The 18,062-nt window shown below is 52.6% G+C and overlaps 2 protein-coding genes across 2 annotated transcripts in view; both read left to right on the top strand.

The window, feature by feature from the left end:
* The window catches only part of LOC101356157 (uncharacterized), a 24,215-nt gene extending 15,764 nt beyond the window's left edge, over positions 1-8,451 (top strand). The window contains exons 7-9 of the mRNA XM_012558494.2: positions 3,370-3,636; positions 3,801-3,911; positions 4,688-8,451. Of these exons, the coding sequence (XP_012413948.2) occupies positions 3,370-3,636; positions 3,801-3,911; positions 4,688-5,604 (1,295 nt within the window). The 3' untranslated portion in view covers positions 5,605-8,451. The remainder of the gene's footprint in view (positions 1-3,369; positions 3,637-3,800; positions 3,912-4,687) is intronic.
* A 3,809-nt stretch (positions 8,452-12,260) lies between these two features.
* Positions 12,261-14,537, top strand: ZNF768 (zinc finger protein 768). Its single transcript, XM_004386769.2, has 2 exons — positions 12,261-12,390; positions 12,678-14,537. The coding sequence occupies exons 1-2, from the start codon at positions 12,303-12,305 to the stop codon at positions 14,252-14,254; spliced, it is 1,665 nt and encodes a 554-aa protein (XP_004386826.1). The 5' UTR covers positions 12,261-12,302; the 3' UTR covers positions 14,255-14,537.
* The last annotated feature ends 3,525 nt before the right edge of the window (positions 14,538-18,062 follow it).

Raw genomic sequence — 18,062 nt, 5'->3', positions numbered from 1 at the left:
AGACACCACTCACCAAAGTCAGATGCAGAACATTTTCTTAATAAACTTTGTTATGCCAATTGACCTAGATGTCCCCTGAAAGCATGGTCCCCAGACCCCTGCCCCTGCTACTCTGTCCCTCAAAGTATTTGACTGTATTCAGCCTAACTCTTCTGATAGCTAATGCTCATTCATACATTCAGGAAATATTGAGGCACGCTATGGGCCAGTGTCTCAGTCATCTAGTGCTGCTCCAACAGAAATACCACAAGTGGGTGGTTTTAACAAGAGAAATTTATTCTCTCACAGTCCAGTAGGCTACAAGTCCAAATTCAGGGCATCAGCTCCAGGGGAACGCTTTCTCTGTCGGCTCTGGAGGAAAGTCCATGTCATCAGTCTTCTTTGGTCTGGGAGCTTCCCTGCACAGGAACCTCAGGTCCAAAGGACACGCTCTGCTCCCAGCACTGCTTTCTTGGTGGTATGAGGTTCCCATGTGTCTCTGCTCACTTCTCTCTTTTATATCTCAAAAGAGATTGCATTAAGACACTGATCTTGTCAACCTCATCAGTATAAACTCATCACAGTGACAGAATTTACAACACTTGAGGAGATCACATATAATCTCATCATAGTGGTGGAGTTTACAACACATAAGGAAATCACATCAGATAACACAATCATACAATACTGGGAATTATGACCTAGCCAAGTTGCTACACACATTTTTGGGGGGACACAATTCAATCCATGACAGCCAGGTTGTCAATGATTTTATCTTACTTGGATTCACAATAAAAAACCATAGAAGCAGCAGTCGAGAAATCAAATGACATATTGCATTGGGCAAATCTGCTGCAAAAGACCTCTTTAAAGTGTTAAAAAGCAAAGATGTCACTTTGAGGACTAAGGTGCACATGATCCAAGCCATGGTGTTTTCAATCGCCTCACATGCATGCGACAGCTGAACTATAAATAAGGAAGACCGAAGAATTGATGCATTTGAATTATGGTGTTGTGAAGAATATTGAATATACTGTGGACTGCCAGAAGAATGAACCCCCAGACAGAGCGGGAGAAAAATGTAGAACAGAATTCAAATTCACGTAAAAAGACCAGACTTACTGGTCTGACAGACTAGAGGAACCCCTAAAACTATGGTGCCTGGATGCTCTGCTAACCCAGAACTGAAACCATTCCTGAAGCCCACTTTTCAGACGAAGATTAGACAGGCCTATAAAACAAAAGTAATACACGTGAGGAACATGCTTCTTAGTTCAATCATATATACAAGACCAAACAGGCAGATCCAGTCCAAAAGTTGGAGGAGAAGGCAGGAAGGGACAGAACTGGATGAATGGACACAGGGAACCAGGGGTAGAAAGGGGGAGCGTGCTGTCACATTGTGGGGATTGCAACTAATGTCACAAAACAATATGTGTATAAATTTTTGAATGAGAAATTAACTCGAGCTGTAAACTTTCTCCTAAAGCACAATTTAAAAAAAAAAACAAAAAAAAAATGAACAAATCTGTCTTGGAAGTACAGCCAGAATGCTCCTTAGGAGCGAGGATGGCGAGAGACTTCATCTCACATAGTTTGAACATGTTATCAGGAGGGACCAGTCCCTGGAGAAGGGCATCATGCATGGTAAAGTAGAGGGTCAGCAAAAAAGGGGAAGACCCTTAGCGAGATGGACTGACATAGTGGCTACAACAATGGGCTCAAACATGGCAACAATTGTGAGGACGGCACATGACTAGGCAATGTTTCATTGTGTTGTACATAGGGTCGCTATAAGTTGGAACCCACTTGATGGCACCTAACAACAACAAATGGGCCAGGCACTGGGGACACACACCAGGCTCAGACAGAACCTCACAATCTGGGAGGGAGACAGACCCATTAACAAACAATTGCAAGACATGGGCTGGTGCTGTGAAGGATTCAATCAAAGGAGTGATGGAAGCTAGAGAAGGCTTTTCCTGACCTGAGTGAGTTGGAATGGCAGTCCAGGCAGAAGGGAAGCACTTGCAGAGGCACAGAGTCCTGGAGCCCAGAGAAGTTAGAATGACAGCTCCTGAGGTGGAAAAAGGCAGTGGCCAGAAACTGAAGAACCTCGTCTGCCAAGCTAAGCAGACCGAACTTTGTTCTGAAAGTCAGAAGTAAAAAACGGATTTTTAAATAGGGGAGTAATATGCTCCACTTTGTGGAGGATGGATCAGAGGGGGTAAGATATGTGACAGATCAGAGAGAAGGCAACTCCTTGACTTGGTGGGCAGCAGTTGGTGAAGCAAGAGAAGCCAAGGCTGACTGAGTGTGTTGTGGTGCCATTTGCAGAGATAGACACCCCAAGACGGACAAGTCGGGGAGGAAAGGGATGAGTTTAATGTGAGCCATGCTAAGTACGAGGGGCTTGTTCGACATCCACGCAGGGGCAAGGAAGCAATCAGGTGGATCTGTGATCTGGAGCTCCAGAGCCAAGCGTGAGCTAGAGGTGAATAGACACGCAAAAGGCCTTCTCTCACTAGCGACCTGCAGGGCATGTGGGGAGAGGGTAAGCTTGTAGGAAAGAGAGTCCTCCTGACCGTCTTCAGACCTTATCCTTCTTCCCCAGGTGCCCCCACGATCTCCTGAAAGTCCCAGACTTTTAGGCTCGAAAAGCTTCAAATTGAGAAGGTTCTCTCTTATCTACTACATTTTTAATCTTTATCTTTGTGAAAAGGCCGCTGTCACCCAGTTTTTGAGGTAGTGAGGAAGGAACGACAGAGTGATGGGCCGAAGCCCAACTAAAAACGGCTCAGAGACGAAAAATAACGGCGGAATTCCCAAAGCCCGGGCGGGCCGGTTCAGGACTCGAGGGTCCGCTAACCCTCCGTTACGCGCTCCTTTGTTTCCTCCAAGCCTGGGGCGGGGCTAAGGTTTCGCATCCAAGCTGGGCCGCTCCGCCGAGGCGCAGCCTCCGCCCCAGTTGGTGCCCAGAGATCTTCGCCCCTCGTCTCCTCCCCCGACGACGAGCTGCGCTTTCTTTGAACTCGCCAGCTCCGACCCGGACCGGTAGGTGCCCAGCTTGTTTTCAGACCTGACCAGTCGCCTTCTCTCATGCTTGGTGCCGCCGCGGCCATTTTGGCTGAGGGCTGGAAGACAAAGCGACTTGGAGACACCAGGGTGACGTCATCGGGGGCGCGATTGCGTAGGAGAAAAGTTCATGAGACCGCGTTGCCGCCATTTTTTCTGAAGGCATCTTCCAGTTCTGATTCTCGATGTCCCTTCAGCCATCAAATCTTAATTTTACCCACTCTAGTGGCTCCTCGAGAGGCAATTCCTGGTCTGTCTCGGCATTACCGAACGCACTCCGACCGTTGGATCCGGGCCGGGGAGGCGCTTCTTGAGCTCGCGAGGCTCCGCAGTCTGAGGCTCGGCTAGGGGAGGTGACTGCCCCGTCACCGGGGCTGGCGGTTCCCATGGTGCCGCCTCTAGCCCCGCTGCCCGCCGGGGAACCAAACGGGGCCCGGCCCAAGTGCAGGAAGGCCGAGCCCGTGAGCTTCGCGGAAGTGGCCGTGTACTTCTCCCCCGAGGAGTGGGCGTGTCTGCGGCCTGCGCAGAGGGCGCTGTACCGGGACGTGATGCGGGAGACCTACGGCCACCTGGGCGCGCTCGGTGAGAGCCCCACCTACTCGCCTGGCCCCACATTCTCATACATCCCTCTCCGTCTCTGGATCCTGCACGTGGAGTGGGAGGCCTTAGGTCCACAAGTCGGGACCGCTTGGGGCTTCCTCCTCTCAGCGTGGGCTTTGCGTTCTCTCCCCCACGCCCCACCGCAGGATTCCGAGGCACCAAGCCAGCCCTCATCTCCTGGGTGGAGGAAGAGGCCGAACTGTGGAGTCCGGATGCCCAGGATCCGGAGGCAGGAAAGGATCTGATAGCAGACACAGGTAAGGTATTGGGTACTTGGACTTCCTACCGGCGACTTTTCTGTGCCTGACCCATCCTGGTACCCTTTGCTTATCAGTATCTTCCCTGTATTGCTTTCCCAGCTGGACACTGTCTGGCTTCTGGCTTCGGCCTGGAAATGGGCTGTGATTGTGACCCAGTTCTTGCTGGAGTGCCAGACCCCGGCGTACCTGCCTTTCCACTTCAGAGCCCCTGCTTGCTTAGGAGCTCCTCTATCTAGTTGGTCACTAAACTCTGTAGGTTGTAAGTCACATCATCCGTTCTGTTGTTTCCTGCACTCTAGCTCCTCTGCCACCTCCTGTGTTTTAGCTTACTTTTTTTTTGTTATATTTTTGTAGATACCTCGTTTTTCTTGATTTCCAGTGTTTTCTTCCCCGATCATCCATTCAGCCCTTGCACAGTTCCCAGCACCACTGAACTTGTCAGTGCCAGCCATGTTCATGCTTTTTTTCCTGCTGTTCCTGCTGCCTGGAATGCCCTTAAGTATCGGTCATGATCCAGCTCAGATGTTGTCGTCTCCCCTTCCCCTCTCCTCCTCTCCCAGTTTTCCCTACTTTTGAAGCAGAGTGCGCTGTTCTTTCCTTCCCCTCCAGCTGAGGAGAAGGTGTCAATCCTAGCTCCCTCGCTTGTGCTGAGCTGTGTTCCAGAGGTGGCTGTGGGTTTAGAAGGTGGCTGTATCTAAGAGGCTTCTTTGTCACCATGTGGGGTATGGGATTCAAGGATGAGCCAGAGTCTCATATCTCCCCTTATTTTCCAGCAGATTCCAGAAACAAGGAGAAAGGACAAAGGGAAGAGACAGAGGCACTGGAAAAGATCCTTTTAATGGCTGCTCAGCCTCCTGCGCTGAAGGCTGTCAAACCCCCTCCTGCTGTGTTCCCTTATGGTTTGGAACAGCCGTCCAGGGTACCTCATCGAGGCCGCCCCCCACTTTGTGCCCACCCCCCTGTACCCCGAGCAGACCAGCGTCATGGCTGCTATGTGTGTGGGAAGAGTTTTGCCTGGCGCTCCACCCTGGTAGAGCACCTCTACACCCATACGGGTGAGAAGCCCTTCCGCTGCCCTGATTGTGGCAAGGGCTTCAGCCAGGCTTCCTCCCTGAGTAAGCATCGGGCCATCCACCGTGGGGAGCGGCCCCACCGCTGTCCCGACTGTGGCCGGGCCTTTACCCAGCGCTCTGCCCTCACTACCCACCTACGAGTTCACACAGGCGAGAAGCCCTACCGCTGTGCTGACTGCAGCCGCTGCTTCAGCCAGAGCTCTGCCCTCTACCAGCACCAGCGGGTCCATAGCGGCGAGACCCCCTTCCCCTGCCCAGACTGTGGCCGTGCCTTCGCCCATGCCTCAGACCTTCGGCGCCATGTGCGCACCCATACGGGCGAGAAGCCTTACCCGTGCCCAGACTGTGGGCGCTGCTTCCGGCAGAGCTCCGAAATGGCAGCCCACCGGCGTACCCACAGTGGCGAGCGCCCCTACCCCTGCCCCCAGTGTGGCAGGTGCTTCGGCCAGAAGTCAGCCATGGCCAAGCACCAGTGGGTCCATCGGCCTGGTGCTGGGGGGCGCAGGGGCCGCCAGAGTGTCAGTGGGTTGCCTGTGCCCCTGGTTTCTGGTCAGGGGGACTTGGACCCACCTGTAGGCTTCCAACACTACCCAGAGATATTCCAGGAGTGTGGGTGATGGCCTTGAAGGTAACAAGGCAGAGAGTGAAGATGTAGACATTGCCTGAGGCCCAAGGTGGGCCGTGGGGCCTGAGCCTCTGTGATGGCCTCCAAGGAGGACACAGAATTTCTGGCAAGAGCTGGACCTGGGTGATGAGGACGGTCTTGTTTTCAGCCCTCACTAGCTTGACCTGCTGCCACTGTGCTCCCTTCTGCCCCAGACTCTAGAAGCCCCATTTGCTGAATTAGCCTCCTTTGCTGAGGTGAGAACCACCACGAGACCTCCACTGTGCAGAAGAACAGGCTGTTCCTCAGCTCAGACATGTTAAGAGAATTGGGGTAGAAGAGAATCTTATTTTACCCATTGTCTTTCTACTTTATTGCAGAAGTTAAAAACCGATGGCCCCTGTACTGAATCAGCCTTTGGCTGCCTTTTTTTTTTTTTTGGCCCAGATGGCATTTTAAAATGTTATGAATTAATGATAAAGATTTAAAAGTTGGGATATTTCATAGAAATCCAGGTTTCTGGCTGCTCTTGAAAAGTCCAAAGATTTGGCAACTTCGCTTAAACTCTCAGAAAACCACAGCTGGCAGGTGCGAGTAGCAGCTGCTCTCTTTTGACAGAATCTGTGCTCTCCAGTTCACCATGACTCGGCCACCCGCATAACCACCTGGGGGAAGGACAACTTGCTTTGGAGAGGACAGCTCAGTCAGGAGGAGGCAGTCAGGACTGACTCTTGTGCCTTCAGACCAAGTGGTATTTCTTCCATACCAAAGCCCCACTCTTACCCTGTTTTTGAGGGGGAAGGCCCTTAGAGCTCCCTCCAGTCCTCCTTGGGCCTCCCTGTGAGAGCTCTATAGCTCAAGCCTTCTTAGCCACCCTAGACACAGCCAGGAGGGCCTCGTCACGGTTTTGAATTGGAAGAGCTCTTAGTCCCCTCCCCCTTTTTCATTTGGGGTCACTGAGACCAGGGGAGGGCAAGCAACCTATCCAGGGCTTTAGTTCACTGCTGCTTTACCACACCACTCCTGAATTCTTTCTAAGTGTCTCAGGCCCACTCCCTGGGATGACACCAGGCATTGACCTGGACTTGGACTGACCAGTTTGCTGTCAGCAAAGACCAGGTACAAGATGAGCGTGATGAAACAGCCTCATAACAGGCCAAGGCAAGGGAGAAGCCAGCCTGAGATGAGCATTCCAGGGCAAAAACAGAGCTTGCACTATCACTCTCTTTAGGTAGCCACCATCATGAACAATGGGGGACCAGGCCAGGAACGTTTGTGGTTAGCTCCGTAGTCAGAGGGGACTGTATCCATCTATTCCCAAGCTCTGCAGAGAATCCCTCCCCTACCACCTTATGATTTAGTTATCCATCTACCACTAATCCCTTCCTGGTCAGAGCCCAGTTTTGTCCAGGTGACAGAACCAGCCAGCCATAGAGAGACCCAGTCCTGTCTCTGCTCAGGATAACCCTTCACCTCAGAGACAGCAGGAGCTTCTGTCCTTTGCTGGCATGTGTGCATCTGCCCTATTCACCCAACTCAACCGTGACCTGGCCTGTCTTGGAGAGGAAGAAACCAGATTAGTTGTAAGCTAGTCGTGTTAGAGGTCCTTAACTTTAGGAGGGGAAATCAGAATCAGCATCGGCACAAAGCTGATCCCTGTGAGGTGGAGGTCAGACATACCTCCACTCTCCCAACTTTTTTACCATTGTGACACCAGCAGTCCTCCCCAGGGTACTACTTGTCTGCTGGGTTTGATCATTCATTGCAGTGGCCACACACTACTCACAGACCATACTCACGGTTATATGGTTTATTAGGGAAGTAACAGGCTACAACTTGGGATCAGGAATAACCTGGGAGACAGGATACAATTCGTCAGTCGGGACAGCTTCCAACCAAGACAGCTTTCAGCTCCTTCTCGGACATGCTAGCTGGCAGGCCATGCTTGGGCTTTTGTTGCTGGCACCCTCTAGGGCCTGGCCTCTGCTGCCAGCCACTCTCAGGCAAGTGGTACAGTTCTTTTGGCTCTGCAGTCAAGTGCCCAGAGGTGACACACTCTGCCAGCCAGCCTCCTACCCAAAGGCACTCAGTTCTCTCACTCCGTAGGCCAGGAAGTCCACTGCAGCTGTCTTACACTGGTCTCCTGTTTCTTGCTGCCTTCTCGTGCCATCTCCAGTGTTACCACTCTGTCTCCTGGGTCTAGGAGGTTCTCAGAGCTGGGACCCTGGATCCAAAGGACACACTCCACTCCCAGCTCTCTTCGATGGTAATGAGGTCCGTCTCCAATCTCTGTGGAATGATCCTTTTAAGCCTAGCAGGATGGCAAAACTGCCCAATCCCCCAGGCAAGCCACAGTCATCTAATTTGCTTAGTAATCAACCAATCTCTGCAAGGATTTTTCATACCTTATTTGCATAGTAAACTGTTCAGTTCCTTTGCAAGATTTTGGTCTAGAGAATCATCTTGGCGGAACTACAAACCCACGGCCATAAAGGCCATATATAAAGAGAAACTCATTGTGCTACATTAGTTAACCTGGAGAAACTTCTAAAGGGAGAAGTAGAAAATTTGAGGAAAAGACACTGTTTAGGTGGAGTAATGAGCTGACTTGACGCTGACGTAATAAATCTGACCCCACAAAGGTCTCCCTTACCCTATGCTTTTCTGAGAAAGGTTGATCCCTGTGCCACTTGGTCACAAAGGGGACATGGGGTGAGAAGAAGCACCTTGGCAGTAGGCACTACCTCAATGCCAACTTTTGAGCCCCCAGAAGAGCCTATGAATAACCCCTCCCCTCCCCTAGCCCTCAGCTTTGCCCGGGTAAAGCCCAGTTTGCAGCACCAGTACTCAGCCCAGAATCAAAGCCAGATCTGGATCCCACCCTTGGTTTGCCAATTAAAGGTGTCATAAAGTACTACTTTGAGTGCTTTGATGTTTGCAAGGCTTGCTTAGGGCCCAGAAACCAGACCCAACTCCTCTGCCTCCTACTCTCATCACCCAACTTTTTGTCATCCAATCAGTTTTTGAGTATCATGAAGCCCTTAAGCCTCATTCTTAGCTGCTTTCTTGGCACGGTAAGGCTCCCTTTTCTCTCTACTATAAGAGGTCTTTAAGGCTGATACCCAGAAGCAATTTAAGATGGGAAGAGGGCTCCTCTAGGGCTTCACTGATGTTAGGACCAAATTGAGAGAATGCTTGTCTGCACCAGACAGAATGAGCATTATCTGCATGACCAGTTAGAGTGAGAACTACAGGCCATGACCACGTGGCCCATCCCTAGCTTGTCCAAGACAGTAAAGAAAAAAAGGGAGGGCGGTTAATTTGAGTTTCAAGGACCCCTATAATCCCTTGGAATGTTTTTTATATATGTGTCTTTCTAGAAAAGGATGTGCAAAGAAGTCAAAGCTGCTCTGCCCAATATTTTTCAAAGGAAGGCCCCGCCCCTGTCAGAATCACATGGGGTACCTTTTACAAATGTAGCTCCCTGGGCCCTGCCCCTAGACTACTGAACCAGAATCTGGGGGGTGGCCTGTGCGGGGAGGGTAGGGGGGACTCATGCCTGCTGAAGTCTGAGAACCACTGCTCTGAAGAAAAAGTTATCTTCTAGCTGCTCTTAGTTTTGCAAAAGTAGGGGCTGGTCCCAGGGCCTGTTCCAAATCTGTCAGGCCAGGGGATGACCTAGCCATACACAAAAACCCCCATTTCCTATACTATGGCTGGCCTCTTCCTGGGTACCTCCAATCATGCTGAATATACTGCACCCGACAGAAGGCCTGTTAGAGGGCTTGTCCTTTGCATGCAACAAGGGAGCACTTCATGCAGAAGCCCCTCTCACACTGAGAACCTTTGTGAGGGCTAACCCTGGTGTGGGGCTTGTGGTGTTGGCCGAGCTGGCAGGACCATAAGCCCTGGGGGCACACTGAATGGCTGCTGGGCTCTGCCCTAGCGCTGCTTCACACCAGGGGATGATGCTGTGGACAAAGTGTTGCCCAACTCAGGACACACACGAGGCTCCTCCTCACCATGGACACAGTGGCAGAACAAGGCTCAGTGGACTCCTGAGTTTTTCCTGCCTTGAATGAGCTGGTGCTGAGTCAAACTGGAACCCTCGTCAGAGGCTTCCCTGCACTTGGAACCTCTCACTGCTGTGGGTTTGTGGCAGGCCAAGGCTGGCCACCTCTTGAAGACTGTTGAAGTGTGCAAGGCTTGCTTAGGGCCCAGAAACCAGACTCTGATGCTGGAGGAGGCTGGCTGGAGGTCAGCCACTCTTCTCCCACACTAAACACTAGTAAGCGTGAAATTCCACATGGAAATGCTGGTGCCAGATCAGCTTTGAAGCTCTGGCTCAACTCTGCCACACTTGGGGCTTGTGGCCCCTGATATGACGTGTGCAGGCAGTGGACCATGTCAGAGCTGTGGCCGGAGGCCTTGCTACACACTTAGCAAGAGTTGGCTGCTCTCCAGTGTGAATTTAGGGTGAAGTGTCTCATGAAGGAGACATTTGTTTCTCACTTGTGTGAGTGCATTGGGAATGATCAGGGAGTGCTCCAGGTCCAGTTCTTCCCACAATCAGTGTATTTGTAGGGTGTCCTGCCTGTGTGGGCCGTCTAATGCTGGCCCACATGAGCCATTCTTAGCAAAGGTTTTAGGATAAACCCCACAGACACAGGGATGGGAGAGAGACATGGAGCTGGAAGCTATTCCTCGGGAGGGCAGAAAGATGCCCCAGTTTCATTTGTGGAAAAATCTCTGTGATTCTATTTTTAAGATCACTATTGAGATCAATTCTTCAAATTCTTGTTCTCACCTCTTCTTAGGAGAATGGAAGATGCCATCTCTGCTCCCAGCCAGCTTCTTTGTTTGTCCAGGTAGTTGTTAACTGCTGTTGAGTTGATTCCATCCAGGTTGACAGCACGAATACACAGAACCCGTGGCTCCTGCATCACTCACATAGAATTTAGCTCATTAACTGTCAAGAACTGCACCAAACTTGTTTCAGCAGGAAGGGTAGAAAAGTTTCAAGAATCAGATCCTATTGTCTCTCCAAGGTCACTTTCTCCTGGATTCAAAGTTTCATCTGGGGCAGTGTTTCTAGAGTTCCCATTCTCTACAAGCCTCTATTCAGGTCATACAGGACTAGGGGAATTCTAACCAGCCTTCAAGGCCAGATGGTTCTCTCCGTCCGCTTCCCTTCCTGAACTCTGTATCACCCTCATCTAGGAAGGACCCCTATAGGATTTCGGCCTCCCTGTGAGAAAATCCAGGAACCAGGAACTGAAGCGCCCAGAGACTGCGTTAAACTCAGGCTTTGGGGAAGACGGAGGGGAGAAGGGAGAGTAATAGAAAAGAAAGCGGCTGCCTCTCTGTGGGAGGATCTCTGGACTGACCCCTTCAGTACCTGGGACCTGTGTGAAAAGGGAAAGTATGGGGAGTGAGGCGTCTGTCCTCAGATCCTTTGACTTTCATTCTTCAAAAAGATAAAACATAATGGAAGGTAAATAGCGGCGGGAAAAGCCCTCAAAGTGCAGGATGGACTCACAGACGCCGATACCTGCTTCCACTCACCCCCGCAGGCGCTTCTGGCGGACAGTGGAGGTGTAACCAGCCTCGCGTGCCCTTCAACCAATCAGAAAGATTGCCTTGCCTTCCCTGGCGACCATTAACGCCTCGCACCCGTCGGGTAGTAGGGGGGGCAGTGAGAACACAAGCCCCTTCGGCCAATCGCTGAGTTCCCTGTGCGATGGGGGTGGTGCCTCTGGGAACCTGAGGCGGGGATGTCGCCTTGGCAACGATCCCAGACCTCGGGGCGGGGGGGAGGGTTAACAGGAGCAGAGAAGGGAGGGGGTCCAATGAAGCGGGAGTGGGCGCGCCGCGGGTGGGGGTGGCGTATGAGGAAAGGGTCTCAGGCTCAAGGGCCTCCATGAGCCCGAAAGAGGTCGGTCCAGGTTCCCCAGGCACGGTCGGAGCTGACCCTGAGGCCTAGGCGGGGAAGGGAGCTAGAGGCCGCCCCCGCTGGCGCCGGGAAGCGTCGCTCCTTCTCGCTGACCTTGGTATCGCTTGTCGCCTCGCCCTTGGCCACACGCACTGATGGACGCAGGGTCCGGGAGACGGACAGACAGGTTCCTGGACTGACGGAGACCTAGGACATAGGCGCACAAACCGCCCCAGCCCTTCCTGCTGGCCCCGGGGCGCATGTCTGCCCCCGACCCAACGCCGGGGCCATCCAGCCCAGGGTTAATGCCAACGAGTTTCCACCTCCAGCCGCTCCTAGAGAGGCCGCGGCGCTAGCCAGCGGGGGGAACTGGCCGCGGACGGACACTTCCTGTGCGGGGGGAGGGGGTCGGACAGCCGGAGCCCAGCCCGGGGCTGGGGGGCCAGATGGCGGGGTCCCTGGTGGGGAACGGTGTCCAGGGGCGGTAGGGCCAGTTGTGAAGCCCCTCATCTCCGAGACCACGACGCGTGGGGGTCCGTGAGGGCCACAAGCCAAGCCGAGACCTTGAGGGGGGCGGGGCCGCGGAGAGGGAGGGGCCCGGCGGGCGGGAGAGGCCCAGGGTCAAGACGTCCGGCTTCGAGGGCTGTGGCTGGGCAGCCGGGTTCCCTGGGCGGCGCGGAGCGGGCGGGCGGCGAGGGCCCGGGGCTCAGGGCATTCGGGCCGGGTCGCAGGATCGTTCTCCATCGCCGCCGCTGCCACCGCACTGGGAGTCGGCGGGGATGGAGCGGGAGGCGTCGCCGTGGGGCCTTGAGCCCCGGGATATGCACAGTCCTGACGAAACGGGGAGCCTCGAAGGGTCCCTCAGAGGTGAGGGAGGGATCGCCCCTTCGAGGGTCGTGCCTGGGATAGGGAGAGGGACCAGTGGTTTGTGGGAGGGGAGGATAGCCGAGGGTTTGGATCTCTGCAGCTTGGATGGGGTGGGGACTGGGGGCTGGGTGGCTTGGGTTCTACTGAGGGGTTGGGGGTGGGAATTTCAGCACCTTCCCAGGGGCAAGCGACTCTGCTGAGGCGGAGGGAGAGGTTTGTGGCAACAGACCAAATGACCTTCTAGGTCTCACACAATCTGGGTTTTCTGTAATTCTCTGATCCTGCAGGCAACGTAAGTGACAATGAGGAAGAGGAAATTTCTCAGCAAGAAGGCCCTGGGGACTATGAGGTTGAAGAGATACCATTTGGACTTGAACCCCAAAGCCCAGAGTTTGAACCCCAAAGCCCCAGGTTTGAGCCTGAAAGCCCTGGTTTTGAGTCCCGAAGCCCTAGGTTTGTGCCCCCAAGCCCTGAGTTTGCACCCAGAAGTCCTGAATCAGATTCTCAGAGCCCTGAGTTTGAACCCCAGAGTCCCAGGTATGAACCCCAAAGCCCTGGGTATGAACCCAAGAGCCCAGGATATGCACCCCGGAGCCCTGGGTATGAACCCAAGAGCCCCGGGTATGAACCCCAGAGTCCTGGATACGAATCACAGAGTACAGGTTGTGAACCCCAGAACCCTGGATTTGAAACCCAGAATTCTGAGTTCAAAACCCAGAGTCCCAAATTTGAAGCTCAAAGTTCCAAATTCCAGGCAGGTGCAGAGATGCTTCTGAATCCTGAAGAAAAGAATTCTTTAAGCATCCCCTTGGGAGTCCACCCCCTGGATTCCTTCACCCAGGGGTTTGGGGAGCAGCCCACAGGGGGCCTGCCCCTAGGGCCCCCGTTTGAGATGCCCACAGGCACCCTCCTAGCTACACCCCAGTTCGAGATGCTCCAGAATCCCCTGGGCCTGACAGGAGCCCTTCGGGGTCCAGGCCGGCGGGGTGGCCGGGCCAGGGCTGGGCAAGGCTCTCGGCCTAACATCTGTGGCATCTGCGGGAAGAGCTTTGGGCGGGGCTCCACCCTGATCCAGCACCAGCGCATCCATACGGGTGAGAAGCCGTATAAGTGTGAGGTCTGTAGCAAGGCTTTTTCTCAAAGCTCTGATCTCATCAAACACCAGCGCACCCACACAGGCGAGCGGCCCTACAAGTGTCCCCGTTGTGGCAAGGCCTTCGCTGACAGCTCTTACCTGCTTCGCCATCAGCGCACCCACTCGGGCCAGAAGCCCTACAAGTGCCCCCACTGTGGCAAGGCCTTTGGCGACAGCTCCTACCTCCTGCGGCACCAGCGCACCCACAGCCACGAGCGACCCTACAGCTGCCCCGAGTGTGGCAAGTGTTACAGCCAGAACTCATCCCTGCGCAGCCACCAGAGAGTGCACACTGGGCAAAGGCCCTTCAGCTGCGGCATCTGTGGCAAGAGCTTCTCCCAGCGCTCAGCACTTATCCCCCATGCCCGCAGCCATGCCCGTGAGAAGCCCTTCAAATGCCCTGAGTGTGGCAAGCGCTTTGGCCAGAGCTCGGTGCTGGCCATCCACGCACGCACCCACCTGCCGGGCCGCACCTACAGCTGCCCCGACTGTGGCAAGACCTTCAACCGCTCCTCCACGCTGATTCAGCATCAGCGCTCCCACACAGGCGAGCGGCCCTACAGGTGCGCTGTGTGTGGCAAGGGCTTCTGCCGCTCTTCAACGCTGCTGCAGCATCACCGTGTGCACAGTGGTGAGCGGCCTTACAAGTGTGATGACTGTGGAAAGGCCTTCTCACAGAGCTCTGACCTCATCCGCCACCAGCGGACCCACGCAGCTGGCCGGCGCTGACTAAGGACCCTGCCAGGGGTGGGGAGGTGGTGGGTAGAAGAGAAGGAGGGCAGGAGCTAGAGAGACATAGAGAACAGTGGAAAAGCTGGAGAGAATGTAGTTGATTCTAGGGTAAGAGGGGGCCAGGGTGGAGGAAGTTACATGCCCTGGAGACTTATGGGAAATGGTCTGTGAAGAGGGGTTGGAGGGAGGCCAAACAGGCAGCAAGAGGCTTTGGGAGACATCCAGAAAGAGGTCAGCAGAGAGCTGTCCTCAGCAACAGCATGCCCCTTGGTAGGTGCCTGGCTTGGCAAAGTGTTAGGAGGGGGTGGGGGGAGGAAGGGGTCGAATTACTTAATTAGAGTGGGGTAGATTAGATTGGTAGCTGCTGAGACCCTCCCTGAGTCAGGAAGTGGGTGAGAGGGTAGGTGGGGTGGGGAGTGAGGCCCTGGGGTAGGGCCTGGGCCCCTGAGTTCAACCCCCACCCTCCCTTGTCTTCCTCAGGCTTTGGGGCCCCTGAATTTGAGTTCAATAAAAACCTTCACGTGGTAAAAGAAATTTGTCGTCAAAATGTATGCATGGGTAGTGGGAGATGTGAGGTCATAACTAAGAACTGCCACAGGAGCCCCAGGGCCTCGTCTGGGAGTGCTTTGGGTTCAGTGTTTCACTAGAATGTTTTGTAACCTTCCCGTTTTACACACTGGAAATCTGAGCCTCGGGGGGCGTGACTTGCCCATATCTGCCCAAGTTCACGTCCCGCTTTGAATACAGCACAAATGCGGAAGGGGTGGCCGTGTGTAGAAGTGTGAGAAAGCCCTCAACTTTGCAGGGATCTCCTTTCTCATTAGTTAAGACCCTCAAACAGAGGATCTTTCCTTGGGCCAGAAGACAGACTCTGAATCTCATATCCAGATATACAGCCCATTTTCCATCTGCTCTCTCTGACTCCTAGCACCCACCTGCCCAGCCTTCCCCCTGCCCTCGTTGGAACCTCTAACCACCATGTGAAGACCCTGACTTGAGGCTCTGAGACCTGAGCCAAGAAGTGTCTGCAGTTCCAACCCCACCCATGGGGAGTAAATATTTGAGTATGAGGATTGGCCAACTACTTCAGCCCCTAAGACCCTCCTACCAGGACTGGAGTGACCCAAACCCCATTGCTGAGCTCGATTTTCCAGAGTGCTGCCTCCTTTTTAGGACTCCTATACTTCCTGTTGGAAACCCTGGTGGTGCAGTGGTTAAGAGCTACAGCTGCTAACCAAAAGGTCGGCAGTTGGAATCCACCAGGTGCTCCTTGTAAACCCTGTGGGGCAGTTCTACCCCGTCCTATAGGGTTGCTATGAGTTGGAATTGACTTGGTGACAACGGGTTTGGTTTTGGTTTTATACTTCTTGTTGGGACCCCACCCCCACCCCATCTTTATCCTGAGTTCCTCTCCCATCCAAGCCTTGGCCCCTCTGAACACTTGGTTCCTCAGGAAAGGACAGGGAGTTGGGGCCATCAAGTAGTCAGAGGGATTCTGAAGTGTGGCCTGTCGTGACCTTAGCCGAGGAGGACAGGATTTCCTGGGGAATCACCTGGCTGCCTGGCACATCCTGAGATGAACGCCTACTAAGGGTCTGACAGTACCCCTTCATTCAGTCTGCACAACAACCCTGTGAAAGATGCATTCATTCTATTTCACACAGGAGGAAACAGGCTCACAGAGCTAAGTGATTTCTCAAAGTCGCTCAGTGGCTAAGAGGCAGATCTTTGATGCAAACCACATCTGCCTGGCTCTGCTTCCCCCCAGCAGCTTGGCCACGTGGGGCATGTATGGGAGTTGTTGTTCTACAAGGTCTCCTGGACCTCTCGATCCTGATGTCACCACCATCCTACACTCATCCTCAGGGCCTTATAACTTGTAAAGAGCAAATCCCTTTGCTAAGCACATTTCTGTTCAGCCCCTCACTGATGTGCAAGCTCTGGAAAGAGCCTTAGACGTCAGGTACTTCAATGCAGTCGGGATGGTTTAGCAGTTTTCAAAGTTTAAATTATTTTTGGAAGCAGAACTTTTTTCTTTTTCCAAGTGAAACCTTCAGTCTTTTTAAGTCCTTTTATAAACTTTACACACGGTTTTTATACAGATGCGCTACCACCTTCAATGATTAAAATACACTAATCGCCACATTTAATACAGTTCACATATGTAACCATATATGTTGAGTAGAACTGCAGTTGACTCCCTGATGTGAGGTTTCATTTGAAGACATTTATTTTGATTATACAATTTAATTTTCACATTTTGGTGTTGATTTTTTTTCTGTTCCCAAAAAGTTTGCAGACCCTTGAAAGCTGGTAGGCCCTGGACACAGTGCCTAATGTGTCTAATTGATAAAGTGGCCTGTATGCACAGAACCTCAAAATATAAACCCAGACAAAATGGGGGTGGGGACTTGGCTGCTTAGCTCTCACCTCTGTGTTTCGTGACTACTCCTAAGGTACCTTCAGAGCCCAGGTGGAGCAGATTAAACCTTTGGAAAGAGTACATGTCTTCCCCAAAGTCACACAGCAAGCTAATGAAAGAGCTAGAACACCAACCCAGGTCTCTCTCTCTCTCTCTCTCTCTTTTTTTTTTTTTTTCTTTTTCCCCATACAAAAATTTATACATACATTGTTATGTGACCCTAACTGCTTTCCCCATACTGTGACAGCACACTCCTCCTTTCCACCCCCGATTCCCCATGTCCATTCAACCAGCTCCTGACCCTCTCTGCCTTCCCATCTCCCCTCTGGACAGAAGCTGCCTGTTGAGTCTCAGGTATCTACTTGAGCTAAGAGGCCCACTCCTTACGAGTATCACTTTATGTCCCACAATCCAGTCCAATCCCTGTCTGAAGAATTGGCCTCGGAAATTGTTTTAGTTCTGGGCTGATAGAGAACCCAGGGGCCATGCTTTCTGTCAGCCCAGGTCTCTTGATGTGCAGTCCAGCATGCTGCTTTCTGCTACGTCATCCTGCCCAACTAAACCACTTCTGTCCAGCGCCATTATCAAGCGCTACAAATGCTATCTCCTTTAATGCTCACAACAGCTCTGAGGGATATACAATTATTGTTCCCATTTTATAAATGAGGAAATGAGTCCCAGCAGCATCAATTGTCCCATATCACACAGCTAGGAAAGCGGCAGAGCCTGGATTCGAACCCAGGGCTGACTGGATTTTGACCCTTTTCCTGACCAGACTAAGATGTTATTTACCTTTTTCACTCTCTCTCTCACAAGTGTACAGTGTTTTCTAGAGGCTACATGACATGTGATGACACCGACGGCTTGTGGAGTGCAGCTTCTGTGCTCTTACGGTTTGAATTTTTCTGTTTTAATTTCTAAGTTGGTAAATATCAATAGATATAACCCATATAAACAAAAGCTCTTTGGAGATCCTCAATAATTTTAGAGTATAAAGGGATCCTGAGACCAAAACGTTTGAGAAGCACTGAATTAAACATTAGTGAACACCTCCTGTGTGCTAGCCCCCAGTGAGGGGCCAGGTGTTGGTAATACATGTGAATGAGGCCTGGGTCCTTGCTTGCCAGGACTCATTGTCCTGAGACAGGATCCGCCACAGACTCAGACTGTGCCTTAGGGAGATATAAACAAAGTGCTGATGGAAAGAGTACAGTCATGCGCCGCATGACTTCCGTTCAGGCAATGACCAACTGCGTATTCATCCGCAGACCCATAGGTTATAAAAGAGTTCAGAAATCTCGATCAAAGAATGGGATACAGGGAATGTAACTGGATGTCGTGAATAGCTTCCCACACACCACATGTGTGTCTCATGTCTCTTGT

This window comes from Trichechus manatus, unplaced genomic scaffold (assembly GCF_000243295.1).
Source record: "Trichechus manatus latirostris isolate Lorelei unplaced genomic scaffold, TriManLat1.0 scaffold00170, whole genome shotgun sequence".
In the NCBI taxonomy this organism is placed as follows: domain Eukaryota; kingdom Metazoa; phylum Chordata; class Mammalia; order Sirenia; family Trichechidae; genus Trichechus; species Trichechus manatus.
This window is presented reverse-complemented; position numbering and strand designations above follow the sequence as displayed.

What these genes read in the sequence shown, in the direction of transcription:
- ZNF768 (XM_004386769.2), top strand. Translation starts at nt 12,303, where the DNA reads ATGGAGCGGGAGGCGTCGCCGTGGGGCCTTGAGCCCCGGGATATGCAC. An exon ending in CCTCGAAGGGTCCCTCAGAG is followed by an intron (nt 12,391 to 12,677) that starts GTGAGGGAGGGA and finishes CTGATCCTGCAG; the next exon opens with GCAACGTAAGTGACAATGAG.